The sequence below is a fragment of the Nylanderia fulva genome, unplaced genomic scaffold (assembly GCF_048542155.1).
Source record: "Nylanderia fulva isolate GAGA-0341 unplaced genomic scaffold, ASM4854215v1 Scaffold1523, whole genome shotgun sequence".
Lineage (NCBI taxonomy): Eukaryota > Metazoa > Arthropoda > Insecta > Hymenoptera > Formicidae > Nylanderia > Nylanderia fulva.
In genome coordinates, this window is record NW_028189757.1 from 1 (window position 1) to 11,392 (window position 11,392).

Below are 11,392 nucleotides of genomic sequence, written 5' to 3' on the forward strand. Positions count from 1 at the left end.
ATAGCTTGTATTATATTAAGCATTTGTGAAGTTTCTCCGGGCGCTACGACGGAGGGTTGTTGTGACGTGACGTCTAAATTCTGTCTCATTTGTGCAAGGGTTTGTCGGAGTATGCTTATTTCGGCATCTATCGCGGTTGGCGGAATAATTGCGTTCACGTTTGTATTTTCTGCCATATTTATTTCGCTATAAATTCTTCGGGATCGAATATTTCGCTGTCGTATGACGTTAATGAAAATTCTCTCCGCGAAGATACTCTACTCGGAGTTCGGCTGATATACGGTCGCAATCGACGCGGTTCGTTTTGAGTTACTTGAACGGAGTCGCTTGGATTATTTGCGAATATACTCGCGTCAAAACTAGTAAACGGAAATTCTCGTTCGTTTATTACGTTTGGAGGTAACTCGGTATTATTTTCGTTTGACAAGTCGCTGTCTAAATTTCTACGAACGCTTTCGAGATTTTGCGCAGTTAAAGGCAATACTCGCGTCGTTAACCGTACAGGTGTACTATGCAACCACGATTGGTTTCTAATTGCTTGTCGGGGTGTTTCGTCACTTCCGACATTCACGCAATCAAATAAATTCGGACTTACAGTATTACGGCTCGCATCGTTACGCTCTATACGGGTCGGCTGCTGTTGCTGCAACTCGATCGCTCGTGGGCTGATAACGGCGGCTCCGTGTTGGTGATAGATACGGCGGGTCGTCGCTCGTGATGATGCGCTGCCCGTGAGGTTGTCGTAGGTCGGCGTTGTCCATGGACGTCGGCGATCCTTTTCGATTCTCGGCTGCTTATCACTCGTTGCATTGTTTATGTTGTCCGCTCTCTCGTTCTCTCTTAGTCGTGGCTTCTGCTTGTTTCCGTCAGAGTTACTGACGTGCCCGTCTAACACTTGTTATAATTGTATGTGTTTTTACAGGTCTTCGCCGCTGTGGGGATTTTGGAGACGACGTCGGCCCTGCGGCTAATATCCCACCGCTGCCATTAAATTGTTGTGCCTCCGGGAAGGCACGGAAAATTTTGGGGTTTCAGTCGACTGAAGGATGAGGATCCTAGGATCGGCGGGCGTCTCCACTTTGACTAACTTCGCTTGTTTATCAGAATAAATCTTTTATTTCCCTTATTTCTTGAGTTGGTTTAATTCGGTGTAATCCCACCTGGGTGGTTAGTTTAAGTATGCTCGCTCTCGATAGTCAGATTACAGATGATAGTTTATATTCTGCGGCTTGTCTTCGACTCCTGGTTAGGTTTCTAATTAGCGACTGACTTTTGGGATTTTGTTAGCGTACTGACTTCATTGCCTCGCTCTCCGTTCGCGGTAGTCTCCTGCCCTTTTCTACATCTTTCGGGGGAAGATTGTAGAGAAGCTCTTTCATGGCTAATTTTTATTCACACGCTTTTATCTAGGTGCAAGCGAAGCATGGTTGATTCTTCGCTTGCGATTCGCGTTTTTCCGGTGTAACGCTTATATTTCATCGCGTTTGCGTCTTTTCGCGATAAGCGCTTCTCGAGACCGTGAGAACGTTTCTCAAATGATTGTATAATAGCCGACTTATTAATTTATTATTAAAACTATATTTAATATAATATAGTTATAGTCATTCGGACTATAACATATTATTTACTTGACTATTCGTTTTAGGTAAACTTGTCACTAAAATGTTGTGTAAATGTGTAGTTAAAGGGGGTAAGGCTGTGTTAACTGATGAAACTATTAATCTGAATGGAATATTTTCTTTATGAATTTTAGGCAAGCCGTATGCTATGGGAAAAAGTGAATCGCTAGAACTTAAAAATAATTTTCGGCAGCCCGATGGATTCTTCATTGTCATCTATTTTGGCAGATATTGTTCTGGACGATTTAGAAACCTTTTGTGTAAATTCATTGACTTTTAATGTACCTGTGTACTACAGATACGTACAGATACATCTTCACGATTTCACCACGCTCTAAGGTTAATGAAATGTTATCAGTTTTTAATGCGTACCACCATCGGCTAAATTTTACTTATGAAATTGAAAAAGACAATTGTTTTTATTTTCTTGACACGAGTGTCATCAGATGTAATGATAGGAGACTAATCACTAATTGGTATAAAAAGCCAACTTTTTATGGAAGATATATATCAATTTTCTTACCGCGCACCCACTCAAATACACAATTCATTGCATTAACAACTTAGTCGATAGAGCCATTCTACTGTCTGACAATAAATTTCATAGTGACAATATTCAAATTATTAATAACATTCTAACCAATAATAATTTTCCATTTCATGTTATTAAAAAACATATTTGTAGAGACTCGAGTTTTGCGATTCTGCGTGAATTGCGCTCTCACTCGAGCGGAGGCTGGAGCAGCTTTATCAGAAGGCTCACAGCACGAAAAAAAGTACTTGACATCGTATTTAGCACTCACTTTATTAACGAGAGTGAATAAGTGGTAACAAAAACCGAGGCGAGCGGTAAATTGTAAGGACTAAGAGATTGCGAGGATTGTATGTCCGTACTGTATCGGAGCTCAGCGAATTCTGTTCGAAAATCCGAGCGAGCTCTGCTTGGCAAATTCGGAAGAAAGGGACGAAGGCTCGTGATGAACTCGTGTAATTTATGGGTCAATAGCGTGATACGTCGATCTGCTCGACTTACTTCGTAAATAATTTCTCGACTTACTTCGTAAATATTATTTTCGATTCTTGAAGGCCTCAACACCTCAACATACCGCCCGCCTCGAATGTTAATTACATTCGATTACATGATTGAAGACGCTTAAGTTACAGAGATTCTTAACGCTAGAAGGGTTTACAACGTGTGTCACGCTTGTACAGAAAGGGCGCGTCGAAGAGCTGTTAGTTTACGCCGATTGATCGGATGCGATTCCGCCCGCCGTGGCGGAGGTTTATTCGTGCTCGAAATTAATGTCGACCGGCAGGAAGTTGATTTTTGTAATCGGTCGTTGATATTCGGAGTCGGCAGTCTTAATTTTGACGACGCGTACAAGGCCGTCGGCTCCGGGATAGCACTTCGTTATTCGACCGAGCTTCCATCGGCTAAGGGGGAGACACGAACCTCGTAGTAATACAATTTTGCCTATTTTGGCGAGGTTCTGGATTGCTCGCCATTTTGGACGTTGTTGTAACGTATGGAGGTAGTCCGTGTTCTACGCTTTCCAAATGCGTTTGCTCAATCGTTGGACCAACTGCCAGCGAGACAACCGCTGCTCATTGACGTCGAGCAAGCTAGCTTGCGGTGGAGCTCGAAGACTATCGCCGATTAAGAAATGCCCGGGGGTCAATGCACTATAGTCGTCGATGTGATCGGAAGCCGCAACAATTAGTCTTGAATTGAGATAGGATTCGATACGATACAACAACGTCGTGAGTCCTCAAAAGTGAGGGTGTGTAGACCGATCGTTTGCTTTAAATGATGTTTCACACTTCGGATCGCGGCCTCTCAGAGTCCCCCGAAATGGGGAGCAGCGGGAGGTATAAAGTGTTAAGCGGTACCTTCTCCGGAAAGCTCGTTTCGAAAAGCACCGTTGTTAGTTGCTGCGTTAACGGAAGCGGCTATTTCCTTTTCAGCGCCTCGAAAATTGGTGCCGTTATCGGAATAAAGCGCGGAGGGTATACCGCGGCGAGCGACGAATCGGTGATACGAAGCAACGAACGCATCGGAGGAGTAATCGGAGACTAGTTCTAAGTGCATCGCCTTGGTCGTCATGCACACGAACAAGGAGATGTACGCCTTATGCGATTTGTGGCCGCGACCGGGCGCGCTACGCACCGTGAGTGGACCAGCGTAATCTACGCCGGTATGCACGAAAGCTCGCGGCGTTGGAGTGACTCGGCAAGCCGGTAGATTACCCATAAATTGTTCCGAAACTAGAGCTTTCTCATGCACGCAAGCCAGGCATTGAGTAGAACGGAGCGCACGACCGATCGCGCGCGAAGAATCCAAACCTGTTGTCAGAGCAACGCGATAGTCAGCTTTGGTCTGGCGTGACACGCCTGGACATGAGTGGCTCGTATAATTAAATCTAAAATTATATGCGACTTTAGAATGATTGGATGTTGCATCTCGTTAGACAACGTCGAATTCCGCAAACGTCCGCGCACTCGCATGTGTGCGTGTTCATCCAAATCGGGAGTTAAAGAAGCGAGCGGACTCGACTTTGGAAGAGATTTTCCTTTGCATAGAATAGATAATTCTTCGGGAAACACCTCCTTTTGGATCGTAGAGTACCAATAGCGCTCAGCGGCTTGAATTTCAGTTGCGGAGAGCAGAAGGGAAATTGGAAGGTAAAAGTACGGATGGTGATTGATCTTGAGTTTTCCTTTTAGCAACCGATTAATATAGCGCAGGATATACGCCGTGACTCTTAAAAGTTTGGACCACGACGAAAACTGGGATGCTAAATTCCATGCGTCCGCGTGACAAGCCGTATTTATCGCGATGGGGGGGCGCTCCTCGAAGAACGTGTTCGGGTCTTCGAGTGAGTCGGTCGAGGGCCAATTTTCCGGAGCGCGGCTCAGCCACGACGGGCCTTGCCACCACTGGAGGTTGTCGCGGATCATGGAGGAAAAGAGTCCGCGCGATGCTTGATCGGTTGGGTTGTCTTTCGTTGGAACGTGTCTCCAAGTTTCGTTCGGCAGCAGCTGTTGCACTTGAGCGACTCTGTTGGCAACGAATGTTTTCCAACGCGCTGGCAATTGTCTTAACCACGCTAATGTAATCGTAGAATCTGTCCAACAAATAAATTTGAAATTAGGGAATTGTAACGCGGAACAAATGAAATGAATGAGTCGCGCCAAAAGCAACGCCGCACAAAGTTCTAGGCGTGGCACACTGATAGTTTTAATTGTTGCGACCTTGGATTTTGCTGCCAACAGAGACACCTCAATCTTATCGTTAGGAGAGACGACTCACAAATACGCTACGGCGGCGTAGGCTTTCGTGGACGCGTCCGCGAATCCATGTAACTCGACCTTGGATGCGTCGGGTGAGAATTGCGTCCAGCGCGGAATTGTAATCCGTTCGAGTAGTGGGAACTGCGATTGAAACGCGATCTATTTGTTACGCACGTCGAGTGGGACTTTTTCATCCCATCCGCATTTGAGGGACCACAATCGTTGAATTAGAATTTTCGCGGTGACGATTACGGGAGCGACCCATTCCAAGGGGTCGAAAAATCGCGAAATTGTAGCGAGGATTGCGCGTTTAATGTGAACGAAGGACTCCGCCGGCATTTTGATTTTGAAGTGAAAAACGTCTTGCTGCGGATACCAGGAGACGCCCAGAATGTTTAACGAATGATCTTCATGGATATCCTTGTCTCCCGCATGGCCGTGGTCGGTGGGATCGATATCGCTGATGAGAGAAGGGCAATTACTTGCCCATTTGCGGAGGCGAAAACCGCCGCGCGCAAGGAGGGCGATAAGTTGGTCGCGAGTCTGTCGAGCGATGTCAAGATCATCCGCGCCGAACGTGCAGTCGTCGACGTAGATGTGACGCTGCATCACCGGGATTGCGAATGGGAACTCAGAACCGTCATCCGTTGTCAGTTGTTGAAGAACGCGGAGCGCTAAGAAAGGGGCGGACGCGGTGCCGTAAGTTACGGTGAGGAGTCGATATTCCTCGACGGGAGCGGTTGACGCGTTTTGCCACAGAATTCGCTGGTAGGTAGTATCGCGCGGATCCACCAGGATCTGGCGATACATTTTTGCTATATCGGTGGACAGAACGTAGCGATATCGACGCCATTGTAGGATGACGGCACAAAGGTCGTTCTGTAATTTGGCTCTAGTTAATAAGTAATCGTTTAAGGATTTGCCCGTGCTGGTACGGCTGGAAGCGTTAAATACGACGCGTAGTCGTGTCGTCGTACTACTATCGCGAGTAACGGCGGGATGTAATACGCGGACGACTGTTCGGAAGGCTCCGTGTAGGATACTTTTAGCATGTGACCAAGATCGCTATATTCTTGGAAAAACACGGCGTAGGCCTTTGCCTTTGGAGGGTCGCGATGGAGGCGACTCTCCACTCGCGCGAAATTAGCGAGAGCGGCGATTTTGGAATCGCCGAGGTCCGTCGGCGGACTGTTACGGAAAAGAAGGCGGACACGGTATCGCCCGTCGGGTAGGCGAGAGTGCGTAGCGAGAAAATGTTCTACGCACTGTTTTTTTTTCTGGCTCGAGAAAGTACTTTGCGGGAGATCCTCCACCTCCCAAAACTGACGGAGAGTGAGGTCAAGGTCGTTAGCGATCGCACTGTGATGCGTGTGCACGGGTGGTTGCGGAAGTGGCTCGGAAGCAGGCCCGGATAGAATCCAGCCTAATGCTGTATTCTGCGCGATCGGTTCGGAGCTCCGTCCTTTTCGCAAACCTTCGCGAATAATTAAGCTATGTAAATCGGCACCGATTATTATGTCAATCGGGTCGGAGTTGTTCGGATCTCGGTCAGCGAGAGAGATTTCGTTGAGATGCTGGCAATGCGCGAGAGAGGGAACGCGAGGTGGAACGTAGGTCGTCAATGATTTTAGAATAATAGCGCTGGCGGAAAACGTCGGATTATCGCTTGCTTCGGGACTAATTTTAATTTCCGCGAGATGACGCGCCGTTGAGAATAATTGATCGATGCTTGTTACGCGTATTGGATGCTTAATTCGTCGTACCTTTAACAATTGCGCTAAACTTTCCGATATAAGAGTCGCAGCGGAGCCTTGATCTACGAGAGCCCGAGCGCGAACGACTGTTCCGTTGGTTGAGAACACGCGGACTCGTGCAGTGGCGAGAAACACCACTGGCGCGGATTGCGTAGCGCGCGAAATCGTGAGCGATACAATGTCTCCGCTCGCTTTGGTTTTGGCCGAATTGTTTGTTGTTGTCGAATCCTCAGGTGATGACCTTGAAGTGTCCGAGAGGTGAAGCAGCGTATGATGTTTGCTGTGACACTCTCGGCACCGATGTTTGTTTTTACAATCTTTAATTGAGTGATTGGCGGCGAGGCAATTAAAGCATCGTTTTTGCGATTTGATGAGTTTGTGCCGACGCGCAGGGGACCATGATAAGAATTGCATGCATTGGAATAGAGGATGCGATTTTTTACACACTGAGCATTCGAATTTTGTGATGGTGGTTGCGTGCGCGGCGACGCTTCGGGCTTTCGTTTTTACCGTCGTTGACTCGGCCGCGTTGTTCGTTTTCATCGAAAGGATGGCTTCGAGTGCGCGTATGCGATTCTCGAGAAATTTATCCAGTTCGGAATACGACGGAAACTCTACGGTATCACTGAGTTTAAGTTCCCATGCTTTTCGGGACGCTTTGTCTAATTTTTGCGAAACCAAAAAGACAAGGACATCGTCCCAATGGATAACAGGACGACCAAGATTTTTTAACGCTTGTATTGACATATTGGTTTTATCGCGTAGGGTCTGTATTTCTCGTGAGGTTTTGGTCGCGACTTGCGGAAGCTGACAGAGCGTTTGTAAGTGTGCGGTGATCAATCGGCGTTTGTTTTCGAAGCGAGATGTGATAATGTTTCACGCTACCGCAAAATTGTCGTCGGTGACGGCTAAATAATTCAGAGTGTTGCTCGCGTCACCGGTGAGTACCGAACATAAATAATGCATGCGTTCGACGTTGGACAAGCAAAGGTCGTCGATGACCATTGACTTGAAACGGTCGCGAAAGGTCTCCCACCGATGTATGGACCCGTCGAAGACCGGCAATTCGATGCGCGGAAGTCGCGAGATCGGACGAGCTCCAACAAAGATGTCGATACTTGCGTGTGCAGCGGCCGCTCAGCGGCCGATTCGGGGGCATGTTCAGCGGCTAGTTTAGGGTTCGTCCTTGCTGCTACCTCCGCCATGTAGTCGCTACACTCGTTGTAGTTGTCCTTACATGCGACGAACTGAGCTTCTATGAAGTAGAGATCCGTGGCCTTCGTTTTGCCGCTGGCGGTTGCTTGCAGCTTGGCGTCCAGTACCCGGATCTCGTTGAATTGCTCCTTGAGTCGCGCGAGGCGACTTACGGTGACGGCATGAGTCATGTTACTTTGACCCATCTTCTTAAAATTGATTAGAGCTCGATTGACGGAATTCATGAGCTGGGTCTGCTTAGCGATGAGCTCCTCGAAATCGTCAACGTCCGTGGAAGCCATGATCCGGGCGTTTTACTGACGAGCGTTCCTTTCGCCTGGTTCTCCGGTGCAAGGTGTTCTCTTCGGCTGTGATCCGGCTCGAAAGACCAAATTTGTTGAGACTCGAGTTTCGCGATTCTGCGTAAATTGCGCTCTCACTCGAGCGGAGGCTGGAGCAGCCTTATCAGAAGGCTCACAGCATAAAAAAGAAAGTACTCGAGATCGTATTTAGCACTCACTTTATTAACGAGAGTGAATAAGTGGTAACAAAAACCGAGGCAAGCGGTAAATTGTAAGGACTAAGAGATTGCGAGGATTGTATGTCCGTACTGTATCGGAGCTCAGCGAATTCTGCTCGAAAATCCGCGTAAACTCTGCTTGGCAAATTCAGAAGAAAGGGACGAAGCTCGTGATGAACTCGTGTAATTCATGGGTCAATAGCGTGATACGTCGATCTGCTCGACTTACTTTGTAAATAATTTCTCGACTTACTTCGTAAATATTATTCTTGATTTTCGAAGGCCTCAACACCTCAACAATATTAAAAAAGATTACATGTAATAATAATATTACTAATAGTTTTGACAAAAGAGATGAAAATGACAATAAAAAATTTAAACATGTCTTCACATATTATGTTACCGTATGTTATAGTCCGAATGACTATAACTATATTATATTAAATATCATATTAGTAATAAATTAGTAATTTGACATTATATAACAGTTTGAGAAACGTTCTCACGCTCTCGCAAAGCGCTTATCGCGAAAAGACGCAAACGCGACAGAAAATAAACGACACGCCGGAAACCGCGGTTCGCAAGCGAAGAGTTAACGTGCTTTGCTTGCACCTAGATAAAAAACGCGTGAATAAATTAGCCAATGGGAGAGCTTTTTTACATCTTCCCCCAAAAGATGTGGAAAAGACAGGAGACCACCGCGAACGGAGAGCGAGGCGATGAAGGCAGTCGCTAACGAAAATCCAGAGAGACAAGTCGCTAATCCGGACCTAACCGAATGTACAACTTGCTAAATTCAGGATTAAATCAACATCAGAGTTAAAGGAAATAAAGATTTATTGAAAAAACTGAGATCTAATGCGAGACTAATCCGGAGTGGAGACGCCGCTGATCCTTAGGATCCCTATTCTTTAAACGGCTGAGACCCGAATTTTCCTTGTGTCTCACCAGAGACACAACAATTGGTGGCAGCGGTGGGATTACATCAGCCACAGAACCGACATCGTCCCCATCATCCACAGCGACGAAGACCTGTAAAAACACATAAAAATTATAAAAAGTGTTAGACGAGCACGTCAGTAACACTGACGGAAACAAGCAGAAGCCACGACAAGGAGAGAAAGAGAACGGACAACACAAGCAGTACTACGAGCGATAAGCAGCTGAAGACCGACAGGAATCGCCGACGTCCAAGAACAACGCCGACCTACGGCAACCTCACGGACAGCGCATCAACAAGGAGCAGCCGTTATCAGCCCACGAGTGATCGAGTAGCAGCAGCCGCAGTCGACCCGTGTAAAGCGTAACGATGCGAGCCGTAATACTGTAAGTCCGAATTTATTTGATTGCGTGAATGTCAGAAGGTGACGAAACACCCCGACAAGCGATTAAAAACCAATCGTGGTTGCATAGTACACCCGTACGGTTAACAACGCGAGTATTGCTTTTAACTGCGCAAAATCTCGAAAGCGTTCGTAGAAATTTAGACAGCGACTTGTCAAACGAAAATAATACCGAGTTACTTCCGAACGTAATAAACGAACGAGAATTACCGTTTACTAGTTTTGACGCGAGTATATTCCCAAATAATCCGAGCGACTCTGTTTAAGTAACTCAAGACAAACCGCGTTGATTGCGACCGTATATCAGCCGAACTCTGAGTAAAGTATCTTTGCGGAGAGAATTTTTATTAACGTCATACGATAGTGTAATATTCGACCCCAAAGAAATTTATAGCGAAATAAATATGGCGAAAATACAAACGCGGACGCGATTATTGCGCCAGCCGCGAAAAATGGCGAAATAAGTATACTCCGACAAACCCTTGCCCAAATGGGACAGAATTTAAACGCCGCGTCACAATAACCCTCCGTCTTAGCGCCCGGGGAAACTTTCCAAATACCTAATACAATACAAGCTATACATGCAGAGCTACATACAGTAAATACACGTATAGATAGGATAGAAGCCGCACGGGCATACACACACAGACGAACGACGGGAGTCCGATTACGAGCCTCGTATGACTTACGGACGGACTGAGCGCGACGTACGAAATCGACAGAGTACTGCACGACAATATATGTCTCTAAAAGAAGCGCGAATGATGATACCCGAAGTCGACGGTACATCGCGACACCGCCTTCAGGAATTTCTAAACGCATGCACATATACCATGCAAAACATACACCTTGGAGAAGAGTCTCTGATACAAGGCATACTATTTACTAAATTAAAGAGTAAAGCCATGCAAGATTTTGAAACGCGAGACATACAAATGTTTGAAGAATTAAAACAACTAGAGACCGCATACCAAAGCAAGCAAAGTACTGCCCACTTGCAATTAGAATTCAATTCACTAAAGCAGAAATATAATGAGACAGCACAAAGTTTTGGGCAACGCGTCGACCAACTTGCAATGAATTTATACGATTCAATGATAGAGGGAGAGAACCATGCGAGCTCAGAGAAACGCACTATTTTAAAAACGATCCAAAAACAAGCGTTATTGAATTTTCAATTAGGGCTACGAAGCGATTTAAAAGTACTCGTACGTTCATATATATACGACGCTTCAAGAAGCGATAGCCGGCGCGAGCGCGGAAGAGAGATTTATCGGACCTAGCTCGTCACGGGCAACTACTTCCTTGCTATATAAACTTGAATCAGCGCGACCAGAACAGCGAACGACTGGACAATGTTATAGATGCGAAAAACTCGGACCTTACGGACGAGACTGTCGTAGTAAGGTCAACGTCTTGCCGAAATTGGAAAAAAGTAGGTATACTATGGGGGTTCTAACTCAGGGGCAATGAGGGGGGTGCGGGGCGGGAGGGAATCGGGGGCGAGGGGGGTGACGTCACGCGGGGGGAGGGGGTCTTATCAGTAGATAAGCTTATCTTTGTTTATAAACATATCAGATAACCTGATAAGGGGATCATGTTACCTGATAAGGGGTCATTTACCTGATATTTTATAAACAAGATAAGATAAGGGGATCATGTTACCTGATA

At 46.3% G+C, this 11,392-nt stretch overlaps 2 protein-coding genes across 2 annotated transcripts; both read right to left on the minus strand.

Annotated features, from left to right (window-relative positions):
- Window positions 1-313: 313 nt before the first annotated feature.
- LOC146724037 (uncharacterized) lies at window positions 314-5,720 on the minus strand (the record flags this gene model as incomplete). Its single annotated transcript, XM_085480619.1, has 4 exons — window positions 5,081-5,720; window positions 4,109-4,744; window positions 3,510-4,010; window positions 314-888 (listed from the first exon to the last, which is right to left on the minus strand). Coding segments are annotated over exons 1-4 (2,352 nt in total), but the record flags the coding sequence as incomplete, so codon positions are not given.
- Window positions 5,721-5,821: 101 nt separating this feature from the next.
- LOC146724038 (uncharacterized) lies at window positions 5,822-7,411 on the minus strand. The gene has a single exon (XM_085480620.1). The coding sequence runs from the start codon at window positions 7,409-7,411 to the stop codon at window positions 5,822-5,824; it is 1,590 nt and encodes a 529-aa protein (XP_085336746.1).
- Between the last annotated feature and the right edge of the window lie 3,981 nt (window positions 7,412-11,392).

Bases quoted from the DNA above. Each gene is read 5' to 3' on its own strand.
- LOC146724038 (XM_085480620.1), bottom strand. From the start codon at position 7,411: ATGTCAATACAAGCGTTAAAAAATCTTGGTCGTCCTGTTATCCATTGG.